The sequence below is a fragment of the Octopus bimaculoides genome, chromosome 26, assembly GCF_046866305.1.
Source record: "Octopus bimaculoides isolate indiv1 chromosome 26, ASM4686630v1, whole genome shotgun sequence".
Taxonomy (NCBI): domain Eukaryota; kingdom Metazoa; phylum Mollusca; class Cephalopoda; order Octopoda; family Octopodidae; genus Octopus; species Octopus bimaculoides.
Window position 1 is genome coordinate 28168231 of NC_142953.1, and position 19986 is coordinate 28188216.

The 19986-nt window shown below is 40.0% G+C and overlaps 1 protein-coding gene across 2 annotated transcripts in view; it reads right to left on the reverse strand.

Annotated features, from left to right (window-relative positions):
- Positions 1–1519: 1519 nt before the first annotated feature.
- Positions 1520–19986, reverse strand: part of LOC106883979 (uncharacterized) — a 44727-nt gene continuing 26260 nt past the window's right edge. Inside the window, exon 3 of one of the 2 annotated variants that reach the window (XM_089342854.1) lies at positions 1520–2962. In XM_089342854.1, the coding sequence (XP_089198980.1) occupies positions 2899–2962 (64 nt within the window). In that variant the 3' untranslated portion in view covers positions 1520–2898. The remainder of the gene's footprint in view (positions 2963–19986) is intronic. The other variant, XM_089342855.1, reaches the window with a different exon arrangement.

Below are 19986 nucleotides of genomic sequence, written 5' to 3' on the forward strand. Positions count from 1 at the left end.
TGTGTGTGTGTGTGTGTGTATGTTGTGTATCTGTGTTTGTCCCCCCAACATCGCTTGACAACCGATGCTGGTGTGTTTACGTCCCCGTAACTTAGCGGTTCGGCAAAAAGAGACCGATAGAATAAGTACTAGGCTTACAAAGAATAAGTCCAGGGGTCGATTTGATTCGACTAAAGGCGGTGCTCCAGCATGGCCGCAGTCAAGTGACTGAAACAAATAAAAGAATAATAGATACACTATGTCTGAGGGGGATAAAAATAATAGGATGGCCATCGGTAGAAAGTCTTTTATCATAAGTCTTCTAGATCAGGCTTGACCTAGGGTTAAACAGTAACAACCATGAAAAGGGAGCAGAGTAAACCACTAAGTGGTCACACAATATTTTAGAAATAGCAGCCAAATCACTCTAAAACTGCCTTACAAATGAAATGGAAGGACACATTTGGACACAGTATTCCTCGATGAGAAGGGATGGTTATGGCTGGATCGCCTCTGATCATAAGTTCTATCAAGGCTTACTCAAAAGTTAAACCTGGAATTAAGCTTATTACTCAAAAACAGTTTCCACTGTAAGCATAAAACCACAGCCTCTGGGGAGCTGGGAGGCATCACAGGAAATGGTAAATTCAAGAGAAGGATATGCTAAACATTTGTTCCATCTGCCAATGTGACATACCAGAAAGAAAAGCTGATATCATCTAAACAAGAAGATGTAGTTGCTAGGCAACGAAAGAAAGAGAAAGAGAGAGAGAGAGAGAGAAGAGAGTCTTGACTTTTTACTCCACTTTCCCCCCTCCTCCCCTCCCATCTAACCCACAACCCACTTCAACCCATCCAACACTTGTACTTTAGTGAAACAGAAAGCATACAGCTAGACCATGCGATGACATATAGACATTGTTTATATCTAATACACCACAGACATATACCTATATAAATATGCATGAGTGCGTGTGTATGCGTGTGTGTATGTGTGTGTGTGTGTGTGTGTGTGTGTGTGTGTGTGTGTGTGTGTGTGTGTGTGTGTGTGTGTGTGTGCATATCATCACCATTATATCATGCTTCCTCCATGCTTTCATGAGTTGGTCAGGTCCATTATATCACGAACTAAATTCTTGCTCTGGGTTACTGCTCTGCTAGAGAAGTCAGAGGCCACAGCTCACACATTCCATTTTTCGCATGCATATAGTAATAATAAACACCGACAAATGTAATTGGTATTTTTAGGCTTTACATAATGAACATGTGTTTCGTCAAGTGGATTGTTGTTATTACATAAGCTAGTAGGCTCTGTTATAAAATACCATCCACTCACTTCTTCGGCTTTTAATGGCAAACATGTCACACCTTCCAGCACACTCTGTAACACACACACACACACACAAACACAAACACACACACACAAACACAAACATGTGTGTGAGTGTGTGTCTACTTATTTCCAAGCAGGTGATATTTCCCTGTGGCCAATCATGTATATATATATATATATATATATATATATATATATATATATATATATATATATATGTTGTTGTACTTGGGGATGGTCATATTGCCAGTTTAGCCAATAAAAAACACATGCACTGTATATTTGGTGTTAATTTGCTTCAGCTTTATATTACATTAATCTTAATCTTATTTCGGCCAAAGTTCTTTCGTCACACTTCTGTGACCTCATCAGTGGTCCTTTGTTTCCTTCCTTCTTATGTGTGTCTCACCTTGCTAAATATCAGCCATTTTGTATTTTGTATTCCTATTGTATGTGTCTACGCATGCGTATCTTTCAATGTGTCTGTGTCTTTTTTTGTAAGTGCATGTGTGTATGGGGAGTGTCTGTATCACCTATATTCTCTGTTAATACGTGTTCGTTTGTATTTGTTTTTATTTATTTATTTGTTCATGTGTGTGTGTGTGTGTGTTTTTTTTTTTTTTGTGTTTAATTAAATTTTGTTAACGTATGTAGTATTTAATTCCATTTGTTTATCTATGTATTGTATTATACTTTGTTCATATTATTATTGGTTTATGGGTAACATATTGTCACATGTTGTGGTTTGTTAGTGGTGTGTGTTAGTGTTCCATTCTAGTTTCCTATTCAGGCTAGGTTTCTCTTCTATTATGTGTGTAGCTTCAGTAATTTGTCTAAGTGCTGCATCACTGCTATGTGTAGATAAGATTTTAATTTCTATGTTGTTGATTGAGCCTCTATGTTCTTGCTCAGTGTGCTGGTACAGAACTGATGAGTTCTTCCCTTCCTTAAGTTCCCTCCAATGTTCGTTTGCCCGCTCCCCTATGCTCCTTGCTGTTTTGCCTACATATGTCATTGTCTGATTTCTGCATCGTCCCTCTGTACATCTTATACTATAGACCACATTTCTGGTTTTGCAGTTCATTTGTGGGCTAAATCTACATATGATACAGTTCCTATCAGTGCAGGGGGTTCTATTGAAAGGGTATGTTCTACTGATAAGGGATTTAATAGGGTTGCCTGGCCTTTCAACAACCTTAATTCTTAGCTTAAGTTTGTCTAGGGCCCTTCTATATATATATATATATTGTATGAACGAGTTTCTGTTTCCCATCTCTTAACATGTGGTCACTGGTTGTAAACAATCATCTCATCAAAGGTGACATTTACTTGCAGCCCTCCACTAAAGCACGTTCAGGCATTTTGGCATGTCTTGATAAATTGCATGCTCTTTGGTGAGCAGATACTTGCTAGGAGACGAGCAGAAGGCTGGAGAAGTCTTCAGAGGCAGAACTCTCATCAAGCAAGAATTTCGGTCTGTTAGTTCCTGACAGTTTCTCAGAGAGGATGAAAGAATGGTGGAGACTGAGCTGGTGGGAAGGACAGCAAGAGTTCGGCAAAAGAGACTGATAGAATAAGCACTAGGCTTACAAAGAATAAGTCCTGGGGGTTGATTTGCTCCGGAGCTCCAGCATGGTCGCAACCAAATGACTGAAACAAGTAAAAGAATAAAAAGAAAAGAATAAGAAAATCTGATTGAGACCCCTAAGGTCATGTGGGCTCTGGTCTAGAACCAAACCCTCAAGCAACTAGCAACAAAGGCATCCACTAAACCTACTTTTATTTTTATTTATTTATTTTTTTTCCATGACCACCACTACAGCTAGCAGAGCCACCTCCACCACATGCAGCCATTTGCAACACTGCTGCCTAAACAACCAGTTTCCATTACAAGAGACCACCACTACATCATTGGGACTAGCCTCAAGGAGTATGAGAGAGAAGGAGAAAGAGTATGAGAGAGAGAGAGAGAGAGAGAGAGAGCACAAGAGGGAGAGAAAGAGTGAGACAAGTAAGAGAGAAACAGAGAAAGAGTAAGAGAGAAAGAGTGAGATAGAGAAAGAGTAAGAGAGAAAGAGTGAGATAGAGAAAGAGTATGAGAGAGAAGGGAGAAGGAGAAAGAGTATGAGAGAGAGAGAGAGAGAGCACAAGAGGGAGAGAAAGAGTGAGACAAGTAAGAGAGAAGCAGAGAAAGAGTAAGAGAGAAAGAGTGAGATAGAGTATGAAAGAGAGAAAGCAAAGTCCAGAGAGAGAGAGAGAAAGAATAAGACAAAGAGGTAGAGAGAGAGAAAAAGTGAAAGAACAAGAGAAAGAGGTAGAGAGAGAGAAAGGGGTAGAGAGAGAGAGAGAGAGGATTAGTAAGTCACTTAATGATAATAAAAAGTTTGGCAGCTGTTGGAATGTTCAACAGACACAAAACAGGTAAGTCTGCTAGACACATGCAACCAGGGAGTCACTGGGGGTGCGGGGCGGGGGGGGGAATTATAGGAGACAGGTGGGAGGGGAATCATAGGGGGGAAAGGGGCGGCGGCAGAAAACACAACAGAACAACAACAACAACAAGGCTGGGATAGGTATCCTACTTCCTACACAACACAGCTGCTACTGCTGCAACTACTACTACTACTACTACTACTATGGTGTCCCCCACCCCCCACCGCCAACCCACCATTCTCTAAACTACCTTTGATTGTATATTTGTTAACTCCACCACCACCACCGCCCCCTCCACCAGGAGCCAAAGAGAATCCTCTCCTCTCTAAGTTGTAGACTTGCTAGAAATAGCAGACAAGTCAAGGTGAAAAGAAGGACACACTGGCCACTGAATAAAACAAAAAAAAAAAAAGAAAAGAAAACAATAAATGAGGTAATCTCCCATCTTTTACTTGTTTCACTCATTTGACCGAGGCCATGCTGGGGCAGTGTTTTAAAGAATTTTCAAAGGAATTGTTTACTTTTTTTTTAAAACCCCATACTTGTCTTTCCAGTCTCTTTTGCCAAGCGACTAAGTTATAGGGACATAAACACACCAACAGTGGTTGTCAAACAGTGGTGGAAGACAGACACAATACGTATCTATCTATCTATCTATCTATCTATCTATCTATCTATCTATCTATCTATCTATCTATCTATCTATCTATCTATCTATCTATATATATATATATATATATATATATATATATATATATATATATATACATATATATATTTAACCCCTCTAACTCATACTTATAAATAAATATGTATGTATATATACATATATATACGTCTATATATGTATATATACGGATATACATGTATATATATATGTAAGTATATATATGGAAGAAGTAGACCCAGGAAGACCTGGGATGAGGTGGTGAAGCATGACCTTCGAACATTAGGCCTCATGGAGGCAATGACTAGTGACAGAGACCTTTGGAAATATGCTGTGTGTGAGAAGACCTGGCAAGACAAGTGAGACCATAACCCGTGACCTTTACCAGGAGTGTAGCCAGCCCACTTGTGCATACCTTTCCTTCATTGGACACTAAACTCTGTTTGTGAAGACCTGCTGAGGCAAGTGAAATGGAAATGGAACCAAATTCAATGACTGGCACCCATGTGGAGCGCTAACAGCATCATCCGAGTGTGACCATTGCCAGTGTAGCTGTCTGGCTTCCATGCTGGTGGCACACAAAAAGCACCATTTGAGCGTGATCGTTACCAGCGTTGCCCTCGAGCGAGGTTGTTGCCAGTGTTGCTGGACTGGCTCCTGTGCAGGTGGCATGTAAAAAATATCATTTGAGCGTGGCCGTTGCCAGTACTGCGTGACTGGCCTTCGTGCCGGTGGCACATAAAAGCACCCACTACACTGTCGGAGTGGTTGGCATTAGGAAGGGCATCCAGCTGTAGAAACTCTGCCAGATCAGAATGGAGACTGGTGCAGCCATCTGGTTCACCAGTCCTCAGTCAAATCGTCCAACCCATGCTAGCTTGGAAAGTGGACGTTAAACGATGATGAGGATGATGATGTCTCTGTGGATGGGTGTGGGGGGCCTTGTTTGTCACTGCTTGACAAAAGGTGTTGGTTGTTTACAAGGCTTGGCATAGAAAAGTTCCAGGCAGTGGGGGGGGGGGCGGGACTGAGACCCCAAAACAACCATCTGGTCAGGAAACTTCTTAACCAGCCAACTGAGGGGAGGGGTTTGAAGGCGCGGGGAGGGGGATCGCGCCCTAAAAGCACAGATGTTATCAAAATACATTTTTAACTTGTCTTTCCATGCATGTTAACATTAATCTTTATAAACCAGTCTCCTCCTCCTCCATCCTCTCCAACCTCGACCACCACCACTGCCACCACCGCCACCACCACCGCCAGGGCCACTAACTAGCAACACATTGAAAACCAGCTTAGCTTGGTGCCTAAACAGGACATCTTCAATAATGTGGTTAAAAAGAGTAGATTAAACAAAGGTAAATAAAGAAGGAAAAAAAGAAAAGAAAGAAAGGGAGGCAGGAAAGAAGGAAAGAATAGGGGAAGTGTTGTTGTGTGGTGAAAGTATATGAGGTGGCGGCGGGAGGGAGGGGGTGGGCGGGGGGGATAGCTTCAGCTGGTCCAGTGTAATGTTTGAGCAGTCATTGACCACAAGACTTGTTATTGATTAGGTCAATGTCTCTGATAGGCTATATAGGTTAAAAAATGGCGATGGGGATGGGGGGTGGCAGGGTGGTGGTGGCGGCGGTGGTTGTGATACCTGTAGTGGTTTGGGGTATGAATAAGGGTTGTTGTTGGTGGTGGTGGTGGTGGTGGTCGTCGTCGTAGTAGTAGTAGTAGTAGTAGTAGTAGTAGTAGTGGTGGTGGTGGTATTTAATAATGGTGGTGGGTGTCGTCGTCATTGTGATAGTAGTGGTGGTGGTGGTTGTGGTGGTAGTAGTAGTAGTAGTAGTAGTAGTAGTAGTAGTAGTAGTAGTAATAGTAGTGGTGGTTGTAGTTGTAGTAGTAGTTGTGGTGGTGGTTGTGGTGGTAGTAGTAGTAGTAGTAGTAGTAGTAGTGGTGGTGGTGGTTGTAGTTGTAGTAGTAGTTGTGGTGGTGGTTGTGGTGGTAGTAGTAGTAGTAGTAGTAATAGTAGTGGTGGTGGTGGTTGTAGTTGTAGTAGGTGTGGTGGTGGTTGTGGTGGTAGTAGTAGTAGTAGTAGTAATAGTAGTGGTAGTGGTGGTTGTAGTTGTAGTAGTAGTAGTAGTAGTGATGGTGGTGGTGGTTGTAGTTGTAGTAGTAGTAATAGTTGTGGTGGTGGTGGTGGTAGTAGTGGTGGTCGTTGTAGTAGTAGTAGCAGCAGTACAAATAGTAGTAGTAATAATGATGGTGGTAGTAGTAGTGGTGGTAGTAGTAGTAGTAGTAGTAGTAGTAAAAAACGGTGGTGGTCATTGTGGTGCAGTCAAACCAGTAAAAAGACAATCAATGAGAAATGATGATGATGATGGCAGCTGTTTTAGTTGGTAGTGGTGGTCATGATGATGGAGAGGCGACCAGCAAGGTAAGAAGTAAGCATGCAATATGTGTAAGGAGACTATGAAGCTGACGATGAAGATGATGATGATGATGATGGTGGTGGTAGTGGTGGTGGTGCAGAGGGTAGTAGTTATATTGTTGTGATGGTGTTGGTGATAGTAGTGGTGGTGGTGGTGGTGGTGGCGGGGTGGGGGTGTTAGGGTTTGACACTTGACTGGACTGACACAAAAAAAGGAAAGGAAGAAAGAAAAAACAGGAAAGAAAAAAACAAACGAAAAATGGAAGAAAGAGGGAAAGAAACCACTCCTTTGTCTGTCAGTCTGCCTGCCTGTCTGCCTATATCTGTCTGTGCGTCTGTGGGGTGGAAAGGGTGGAAGGAGGGGTGGAAAAGCAGTGATCTTAAACCCAGCTGCTCTCTTTTGGAGTAATTCTTTGCTATTTAGGGAGAGGAAATCGGTAGGGTGGGTGGGTGGTGGTGGTGATGATGATGATCATAGTGGCAATGATAATGATGGTGATTGTGGTAGTGGTAGTGGTGGTGGTGGTATTGAAGATGGTAGTAGAAAAGATGTGATAGTGATGACGATGACGATGATGATGATGATGGTAGTAGAAGCAATAATGCTACTGATGGTGGTGGTGGTGGTGGTGGTGGTGGTGGAACACATGTGTGTGAGTGTGTGTGTGTGTGTGTGTGTGTGTGAGTGTGCAAGAACACCTTATAGAAATGATGATAGTGATGATCCTAGTGGCAATGATGATGATGATGGTGGTGGTAGAGGCAATGATGATTCAAGTGTTGTTGCTATTGTTGTTTAGCCCCAGGCCAGCCTGAGTGGGCACACTGACCATGGAACAAGGCATTTCCTGGCAACAAGGACGATGAGAACAAGGATGAGGATGATGGTGATAGTGGCAGTGATGTAACAGTGATATATGTTGAAGATGATGATGATGATGATGATGACTAACGTAATCACATTTTTCAAGGTGTGTGTGTGTGTGTGTGTGTGTTTCTGTGAATGAGTGCAACCGTGTAAAGTTACACACACAAGCACACAACTCAAATATCAGGAGAAAGAATTCAAACCACTTCAAAACGAGAGCTATGCTACACAGTTACCTAACTAGCTAGAAATAGCAGCTAAATATTCCAAAATATCAATTGTATGATGCAGTTCTAGATGTGCTGTGTCTTAGAAAAACAATACAGGATGGTCATTGCTGGAGTGTCATACACCATGGGTTTCATGGATCGGGTTTTGTTTCATGGCTGAGGGCTGACAACAATGAAGAACATATTTAATGACATAGTCCGAGGCAAACTATGTCTGAAAAAGAAACAGGGTGGCCACAACTGAAATATCTTTGACCACATGTCTGTCTCATAGACCAGGGCTGGTTGGAGATTGAAAACAGCAACAAAACAAAGAAGGACACTTTTGATGGTGTAGTCCTAGATACACCAAGTCTGAGAAACAAGGCAGAACGGTCACTGCAAGCACATCTTTGACTAAATTTCATGATCTATGGCTGATCTGACGGTAAACAACAACACATTTGATGGTATAATCCTAGATGCACTATGCCTGAATACAAGAGACAGTGTCATCAATTATAGGCCTGTCTTATGGACCAAGGTCAACTTAGGGCTAATCAACAAGGAAAATCACATTTGATAATGTAGTCCTAGATACACTATGCCTGAAAATAAGAGACAGGGTGGCCACAGCTGGACTGTCACAGATCATAGATCTGTCCTATGGAACAGGGCAGACCAAGGGTTAAACAACAACAAAGGATACTTTTGATGGTGTAGTCCTAGTTACATTATGTCTGAAAAACAAGGCAGGATGGTCACAGCTGGAAAGCTTCCAATCCTGGATCTGTCTCATGGCCCAAGGTTAATCAACAACAACAAAACCACACACATATAATGATGTAGTCTTAGATACACTAGGCATGAAAACAAGAGGCAGGATAGTCACTGTTGGGGTGTCTTTGATTGTAGGTCTATCTGACCCAGGTCAGCCGTAGGTCACACAGCAACATCAAAGGACAATATCAAACAAGCTGTTGCTCTTGACAACACAGTTTCCTGGTGACCACCAGCTGAGGGTCAATACAAAAAGGTTAACATCTTAACTACAGTGTGTATATAATTAGAATGTAGTTGTATACACACCTGTTCAAAAACTTGCCAGTTCTTTTGGGAAAGAAAAAGAAAAAGCAAATTAAAACACACAGGAAGTGACCTTTGCCCCCCAGTAAACAAAAGTCAACAATGTCAGTTAAGAGGAACCAGAAGAAAAAAACAAATTGGGGAAATAATCATTAGAGCTATTATATTAGGAGTGGTCATCTTTGGCCATCCAGTATAATCCATCATATAATTTGTGGTGAATATCTGAGCTCAGGGTTCAAATCCTGCTGGTGTAGACATAATCTTTTGGTTGTTCAGATGTTAAGCCTTTAGTGTTCAGATTTCTCTGTCAAATGTAACGGCTAGGATGTAGAGGAATAACGGTGGCGTGCCTGCCATAGTTTCCGTGTGATGTTTCCTTGGCAGTGGTGGTTATGTAAGTGTTAAATTTTTCTAGGTCTTACCCCCCCCCCACCGAAAAAAGTAAATAAATAACTAAAACGAGAAAAAGAAAGGAGGAAAAACGGTAAAAAAAAAACATTAAAATATATGAAATTGATAACAGTGGAACAAGTGTCTGAATATGATACTGGGACTGATAAACACATACGTATATACACTAACATATATACATACATATATATATGTATATATATATACTAACATATACATATATACATACATATATATATGTATATATATATATATATATACTAACATATACATATATATATATATATATATATACAGCACGTTCTTTTGTGCGCATTTTATATTTCAGATACATTACATACATATACACATATATATATACATACACGTATATACATACATATATATATATATATATATATATATACATACATACATACACATATATATATACATATACATACATACACACATATATATATACATACATATATGAATGTGTGTATATATACATACACACACACACATATACGAATGTGCATATGCACACACATATATATAATGAATGTGTGTGTGTATATATATATATATATATATGAATGTGTGTGTATATATATATATATATATATATGAATGTGTGTGTATATATATATATATATATATGAATGTGTATATATATATACATATATATATATATATTTATATACATACATATATGCATATGCATGTACATATATACATACACACATATCTTGGTGTTCTCAAACAAAACAAAATACCTTTTGTTGGACTCACTCTTGTACTAACAAAGTGTGTTTGTGCGTGCTTCCACATGTGTACACAAAGATGCACATGCACACATGTGTGTGTGTGTGTGTGTGTGTGTGTGTTGGCTTGTTCAAAAACAGGGATGAATTTGAAAACAACTCTTTTTAAAAAAAGCTCCAAACACAAACGAATTTAAAATGTGTAACTTGTTCGTGAGATGTTGGACAAAATACACTTTGGAGAGAAAAAAGGGGATAGAGCCCTCAACTGAAACTGAACCACGTATCTGCCTTACACTGGATGGCCACAACAAACCCACTGGCTCTTTATAATTATTTAGGTGCTGATATCGCTGTCTGACTTCTTCAACTTATTTTACAACCATGAGTTTCAGGTTCACATCTCTACTACAGCCTGAAGCTGACCAATGCCATGTGAGTGAAATTTGGTAGATGGAAACTGTGTGTGTATATATATATAATAATAATAATAATAATAATAATAATAATAATAATAATAATGATAAAAGGGTAAAATTAATTAATTAATAATTAATAATTTTACCAAGTAGTTCGGTACGTTAAAATAACCTTTTTAGGTAAAATTATACAAATATTCTATAATTATAAACATAATTATAATTAGGGGTGAGCTAATTGCTACACTATGCACCGAATTTAGAAATAGGAGTTGAAATGCCTTTTCTGCAACTATAAAGATCTCCCAGATAATAACACACTTTTTTTACGTAGGCAAAAAGAAAAAATAATTAATCCACGCAACTCAGATTAGTTACATACGCGTTTCGGGATTAAAGTGAAGTACTATTTACTTACTTATTTCCCATCTTCAATGCAGCATTTCAAAATATAAGTTTGAGAGTGCTAGGATTAAATATGTACGCGATCAAGCGTCATCACATAACTGATATTCAGCCAACACTTTCAAAATATACAGCTGAGTGTGAACACGTGTTTATCTTCAATACCCACGTGTGTGTTACAAGTAATCCCGCAGAAACTGCAGTTTTCAATAGAAAAGGCATTTTTAACAATTATTTCTAAATTCAGTGTGTGGTGAAGCAATCAGCTGACACCTGATTATAATTATGTTTGTAATTATAGAACACACACACACACACACACACACACATATATAAATCGAAATCGAACCAAATTCGATGACTGGCACCCATGCCAACCTCTCCTTCGGCTTGTGAAGACCTGTAGGGGCAAGTGAAATCAAAATCGTGATGGCACCTGTACCAGTGGAGTGCTAAGAGCACCGTCCGAGTGTGATTATTGCCAGAGCAGCTGTCCGGCTTCCGTGCCAGTGGCACATAAATAGCACCATTTGAGTGTGTCGAGCGAGGTCGTTGCCAGTGCCACCCACTACACTCTCAGAGTGGTTGGTGTTAGGAAGGGCATCCAGCTGTAGAAACTCTCACGAGGCAAATATTTTTGAGCGGGTTTAGTTATAAACATTACGAACACGCAGAAAATGGCATGAATGTAACGTGTGTGTGTGTGTGTGTACACACACACACACACACACACGGGTCATTATTTTGTAAATAGTGGTATATATATATATATATATATATATATATATATATATATATATGTTAACACATTATTATTATCATCATCATTGTTGTTGTTGTTGTTGTTGTTGTTGTTGTTGTTGTTGTTGTTGTTGTTGTTGTTGTTGTTGTTGTTGTTGTTGTTGTTGTTGTTGTTGTTATCCATGTGACTTAAAATTCTGCAACCTTGGCTGGCTGATTAGTTTCTTTCAGGCTTCAAGAAAGAGGTGTGTGTGCGTGTGTGTGTGTGTGCGTGTGCGCACGCGTGTGAGCTTACAGATATGTAACTATCAGGCCACAAAAATATATTCTACTCTACTACGCCATTACTGTCACTAGCACCATTACCACCAGCACACCTCCCTCCTACACCACCACCAGATTCTTCAAAGTCCATTTGGGATTTTAATCTTAGTCAAGTGGTCACTTCCTCTTGAGAAATTCTCCCAGCAATCATCCCTGACCCAACCACATGACACCTCTTGAGACATCATCTCCACCACCACCACCACAACAACAACAACAACAAGAGCATTCTCCACTACCACCACCACTACATCCACTAATATCACCACCATCACTCACAACTATCGCAATTCCCAGCAACCTCATCGCCACTACCACCACTACCACCTTACCATTATACTTACTGTCAAAAACCAAGCCATCACTTAAAACCGTTTCTGCTTTCAGCTATATCACGCTAAAAGCTCAAATCACCAATTTTCCACAATCATCAGCGGAAGTTAACTCTTTTAATACCAACTTGCTTGAGACAGCTTACAGGTCTACGATACAAGTTTCCTGTTTTAAAGGGAACTAAATCAGAAACTTCCACCAAAATTTCGAGTTAATTTATGTTCCCATAAACTGGATTAATAATGACACAATTCATCAAATTCTTCATTATTTTCAAAATTAATTAAAGCAAACAAAGCAAATTTCAACAGAAATCATCATCATCATCATTTAACGTCCGCTTTCCATGCTAGCATGGGTTGAACGATTTGACTGAGGACTGGTGAACCAGATGGCCACACCAGGCTCCAATCTGATTTGGCAGAGTTTCTATAGCTAGATGCCCTTCCTAACGCCAACCACTCCGAAAGTGTAGTGGATGCTTTTACGTGCCACCGGTACGAAGGCCAGTCAGGCGGTACTGGCAACGGCCACGCTCGAAATGGTGTATTTTACGTGCCACCTGCACAAGAGCCAGTCCAGCGGCACTGGCACGATCTCGCTCGAATGTCTTTACACGTGCCAATGGCACAAGTGCCATGAAGGCGACGCTGGGCACAGGTGCCGTCACGATTTCACTTTCGCTTGCCCCAACAGGTCTTTACAAGCCGAGTTTCTTGCAATACATACCAATACATACATCTAGAGCAGGGGTCCTCAATCCCTTTTTTCTCTATGGACTCCTTTGATTATTATTTTATTCTGGTGGACCCCCAAAGCCATTTGATGTTTAATAATTACATTATTTATATTTGACGGATATTTGTCCTCATCTTGTTTGTTGTTAACACGTTTCAGCTGATGTACTCTCCAGCGTTCATCAGGTGTCTTGGGGAATTTCGAACCTGAGTTCTCATTCCTAAGGTATCCAACCTTTCCATGATTCCGACTCACACGCATGTGTGTATGCGTGTGTGTGTGTGTGTGTGTATGTGTGTGTGTGTGCATGTGCCTTTGTGTAACCCAACCATTTGACATCCAGTGTGGTTTGTTTTATATCCTTGTGATTTAGCGGTTTGGCAATAGTGACCATCAGAACATGCACCAGATTTAAAAGACAATAATCACTCCGGTCAATTTGTTTGACAATGTCCTTTCAAGGCAATGCTCCAGCATGGTCGCGGTCCAATGACTGAAACCCATCAGAGACAAAAGACACACACTAGAGCTATTGTTGCGTAACTCTTGATGAAGCAGATGTATCATTAAAGACAATCCAAGCCATGGCCACCCTATCTGTCATTTCACTTAAATCATTTAGACACTTTCTTACCTAAGACTGCCTTTTCAAATAAATGTCCTTCCTGGCTTTTTTTCAGCGGCAGTAGTTACTCTTTTACTTGTTTCTGTCATTTAACTATGGCCATGCTGGAGCACCGTCTTTTAGTCCAGCAAATCGACCCCATGACTTATTCTATTGGTCTCTCTTGCCAAACCGCTAAGTTACGGGGATGTAAACACATCAGCAGTTGGTGGGGGGACAAACACACACACACAAACATACACACACACACACACACACACACACACACACATATATATATATATGTATATATATATATATATATATATACGATGAGATTCTTTCAGTTTCCGTCTACCAAATCCATTCACAAGGCTTTGGTCGGCCCGAGGCTATAGTGAAAGACACTTGCCCAAGGTGTCACGCAGTGGGACTGAACCCAGAACCATGTGGTTCGTAAACAAGCTACTTACCACACAGCCACTCCCCTATGCCTAGGCAGTAGTTATATAATTATATTACTTGAGGGCCGCTTTGGCTGCTATTTCTGGCAGATCCAAAGACTACAGAACCTCTCTCTCTCTCTCTCTCTCTCAGGACTAAGTATTAAGGATGGAATGAAACTCTAAAAATTTGAAAATGTAATATAAGCGGATGAAATTCATATGAGAAGGCAGGGAGGGAGGAGAGAAGGTTGGGGTGGAAGATCATCATCATCATCACCACCACCACCACCACCACCACCTACTGCTGCAACTGCTGCTGCTGCTGCTACTACTACTACTACACATATGGACAGACAAATACCATGAGGTTTATATTAAAGGAATGCAGGGTGGGAGGGTGAAGGAAAGGTGAAGGGGAGCAGGGAAAAGTCAGAATTTAACATTAATGTGGAAGAGAGTTCATGTGGAGAGGATCAGCATAGCCATTGTGATCGTCATCATCATCATCGTCGTCATCATCATCATCATGGTGTTGTGGTTCTTAATGGTAATAATAACAATGTTGGCTGTAGTAGTAGTAGTAGTAGTAGTAGTAGTAGTAGTAGTAGTAGTAGTAACAGCAGCAGTCACAGATGTGGTGGTGGTGGTGGTGGTGGTAATGATCAAGATGTTTGTGATGATGCCGGTGGGAGTGGTAGCTGTGATTATGGCTATGGTTGTTAAGGGGCGGTGTAGGGAGGGGGAGAGACCGAGGTAGCAGGGAGGGGTATAGGCAGTAGTGATAGTGGTTATGTTGGTGAGTGTTGTGATGAGGGTAAGAGAGAGAGAGAGAGAGAGCGTGGGCTGCAGTTGAAGATGGTGGTGGTTGTAATGGTAACGGTAGTAGTAGTAGTAGTAGTAGTAATGGTGATAATGGTGTTGGCGGCGATGGCAGTAATACAATAAAACCACTAAGTGTTGCCTCACTAAATAAACAGGGTCATTGTGTCTGCAGAAGAATTATCTAAATAGTGTCATGTGTGTGTGTGTGTGTATGTGTGTGCGTGCGTGTGCGTATAAATATATACACACACAGATATATGCATATATGTATACATACACACATACACACACATATATATATATATTCATACACACACACACATATATATATATATATTCATACACACACATACACATATATACACACATACACATATATATACACATACATACACACACATACACATATATACATGCATACATGTATATATATATATATACACATACACACATATACATACACATACATGCATACACATACACATATATACACACATACATATATATATATATATACACATACATATGTGCATGAGACTAGTTGGTGAACTATTGTATATTTAACATGACTCACATACAAAGATGCACACACACAAACACACACAAACACACACACACACACACACATGTATAACAGACATGGCGTTGCCATGCCAACCGAGAAATGTTAGAAAAATTTAATGGATTGCGCCTACCCCCACCACATCCCTCCGCATCACATGTCGTACTACCGCCACCACACATTACCATTGTCAACACCACCAGACATACTAGAACCAAGACCATCACAAACACTACCACCAGCCTCCTCACCCACTATCACCAGCGTCACCACCACCACCACCACCACACATACTACTACTAAGACCATCACACCTACACCATACCACCAGCAACATCACAACATGTGCTACCACCACGACCATCACACATTCTACCACTAACACCACCACCACTTCAGACACACACAAACTACCACTGCCACCTACTCATACCACCACCACTACTATCTCACATTGGATCCTGTACTCCAGGGTACACTGTGTTACAAGTCAAATATACAAACAGCAGGAAGAGTCATGGCTGGACTGCATTTGATGATGGGTTTGCGTAAGTACAGCAAACCCAGAGGGGTGCAAAGGTGGGCACATGGTCAACAAGCTTGCTTCCCAACTATGAGGTCTTGGGTTCAGTCCTGCTGTGCAGCACCTTGGCCAAAGTGTCTTTTACTATATAGCCCTAGGATGACCAATGCCTTGTGAAGGAATTCGGGAGACGGAAACTGAAAGAAGCTTGTCAAATATGTGTGTGAGTGTGCGTGTGTTTGTTGCCTCCACCACCACTGCTAAATAACCAGTGTTGGTTTGTTCATGTCCCCACAGCCTAGCAGTTCAGCAAAAAGAGTTCGACGGAATAAGTACCAGGCTTAAAAAACAAGAAACTAAAACCCTTCAACGCAGTGCCCCAGCATGGCCAAAAGGTGCAGTGACTGAAACAAGACGAAAAAAGCCCTCAATGTAATTGTCGAATGTACTAGAAACAGCAGCCAAACACCCACAATGTTTTATAAAGCATGAACACAAAAAATAATTAGTGCTGGACACTTTATACACAGGATGGTCATGGTAGGAATGACTTTGAACATGAGCTTGTTGAGTAAAACAAACAGAGGATGTGTACAGAGGTAGATACAGTTGATGTTGTTGTTGCTGTTGTTTAGCCCAGGGTCAACACTGATAGAACAAATCCATGTTCAGTCACTCCAGCCTGGGCCACCCCCACTCTTTAATGAGTATCCAAGATCACATTATCTACATGCCCTTTCCTCTTTGCAAGATGGAAGGATGGAGTGAATTTGATCTGAGGGTAAAACTGGCTACTACTTCTAGCATGGTGACTGGTATAGTGTTATGGTTGTTTTTGTTGCTCATGCTGAAGAAAAAGCTAGAAATAGTGTATGAGTGTGTGTGTGCATAAAAGTGTGTGTGTGTGTGTGTGTGTGTGTGTGTGTGTGTGTGTGTAACTCCACACGTACTACCTTTATATGTATTATTATTTTTTTTATGCGCCCTTTTAAAGCCTAGCCAGGCTCATGGGCCCGGTTTCCCGGTTTCTATGGCGTATATGTCCCCCCCACCACCACCACCACCCAGCTGGATGGGATGCCAGTTCATCGCAGCATTACTCAAGAAACAGGAAGAAAGAGTGAGAGAAAGTTGGGGCGAAAGAGTACAACAGGGGTCGCCACCACCCCCTGCCAGAGCCTCATGGAGCTTTGGGTATTTTCACTCAATAAACACACACAACGCCTGGTCTGAGAATTGAAACTGCAATCCTCTGACCGTGAGTCCATTGCCCTAACCACTGGGCCATTGTGCCTCCACATATGTATGATATATGTACATATTCATATATGTGCATATGCACACACACACACACACACACACACATATATATGCACAGCCACATGGTTCCATGTTCAACTCCACTGCGTCTTCTACTACAGCCTTGCGCTGACCAAAAAAACTTTGAGTGGATTTGATAAACAGAAACTGAAAGAAGCCCGTTGTATATATGATGATGATGATGATGATGATATATATATATATATATATATATGTATGTATGTGTGTTTGTGTGTCTGTGTTTACGTCCCCACCACACCCGTAACTTAGCGGTTTGGCAAAAGAGCCCGATAGAATAAGTACTAGGCTTACAAAGAATAAGTCCTGGGGTTGATTTGTTCGACTAAAGGCAGTGCTCCAGCATGGCCGCAGTCAAATGACTGAAACAAGTGGGCTAATTTAGCTATTTCTCCCAATCCCAGAGAGACAAGCAACCAATCTCTTCATATACTCAACAATTACAACAGCTTCAGTAAACTGGGAGTGACCAATTTGCATACCATATGCTTCTCATATTCGTTTATTTGACTGCGGCCATGCTGGAGCACTGCCTTTAGTTGAACAAATCGACCCCAGGACTTATTCTATGTAAGCTTAGTACTTATTCTATCGATCTCTCTTGCCGAACTGATAGATTACGGGAACGTAAACACACCAACATCGGTTATCTAGCAGTGAGGGCTGGGGACAAACACAGACACACATACATTATATATATATATATATATATATATATATATATATATATATATATATATAAATATATATTTCAGGATTCAATAAAAAGACAACAAACAGAAAATATGACTACACTCTCGGAGTGGTTGGCGTTAGGAAGGGCATCCAGCTGTAGAAACTCTGCCAAATCAGATTGGAGCCTGGTGTAGCCATCTGGCTCACCAGTCCTCAGTCAAATCGTCCAACCCATGCTAGCATGGAAAGCGGACGTTAAACGATGATGATGATGATGATAATATATATAGGAGAAGAAAATGGATCTAATAACAATGGGAAACTCATGGTTTTCGCTGGTATGTCTTTAATTAAATAGATACCAAAGAAGGAAGAAGCAGAGATGAGGGTAGCATGAGCGACTCTAGATTTAATTATCCCTTAGAGGTATTAAACCCCTCTAGTTGATACCTACACTACGACGGGCTTCTTTCAATTTCCATCTACCAAATCCTTTCACAAGGCTTTGGTTGGCCTGAGGGTATAGTAGAAGACACTTGCTCAAGGTGTCATGCAGTGGGACTGAACCAGGAACCATGAGGTTGGTAAGCAAGCTACTTACCACACAACCACTCCTGTGTCTATAAATGTTAATGTTTTAGTTTTTAAATGTCCAGGAGCCTGTCAATGTACGAGATGGACAAACAGACAGACAGCTAGATCAATAAAAAGGAGAAATGCAGGGTAACAGCACATGACAGCATGTCATACGAGGCAGGCGGCGGTGGCGGCGACTAAAATGGTTAGCATTGCTACAAAAGATTTGCTCGACCAGCATGGAAAAGTGGAGATAATGATGATGGTGATGATGAGGAAGATGATGATAATGATGATGATGATTTAGTTAAATAAGACCGCAGCTACTGGATACGGCAAAATATATTCCACCAAAATATTTCTATGAGATATGAATTATTTGGAGCAGCAACAAGTCTAGAAGCAAAGTGTTAACTTGTGATATATGATAGAAAGGAAATATGCCTGATCTTATCTCACACAGACATGTTCCTTCACACATACATACACACACACATACAAAAGCATACAACCATTAATACACACAAATATACATATGTATATATATATATATATATATATATATATATATATATGCATGTATGTATGTATATATTCATATACAAGCATACATGCATATAAATGACCATATCATACATATATATATATATATATATATATATATATATATATATATATATATATATATATATATATATATATATATATATGCATGTATGTATGTATATATTCATATACAAACATACATGCATATAAATGACCATATCATACATATATATATATATATATATATATATATATATATATATATATGCATGTATGTATGTATATATTCATATACAAACATACATGCATATAAATGACCATATCATACATATATATATATATATATATATATATATATATCTATATATCTATATATATATCTATATATATATATATATATATATATATATATACTTAATTAAAAAGCAGCAGAAATATCACAAAAACTGTTACTCAGAGTTTTGTTTAGAAAACAAAACTGTCCGACGAACGGGAACGTGAAACTCTGAGTAACAGGTTTTGTTATATTTCTGCTGCTTTTTAATAAAGCATATTACTCTACCTCTGGTATTCGAGTACTTTTTTTGCATTTATGTGCTTACTCTAGTGTATATATATATATATATATATATATATATATATATATATATATAAGGCTCCAATCGAAACTCTGCCAAATTAGATTGGAGCCTGGTGTTGCCATCTGGTTTCACCAGTCCTCAGTCAAATCGTCCAACCCATGCTAGCATGGAAAGCGGACGTTAAACGATGATGATGATATATAAA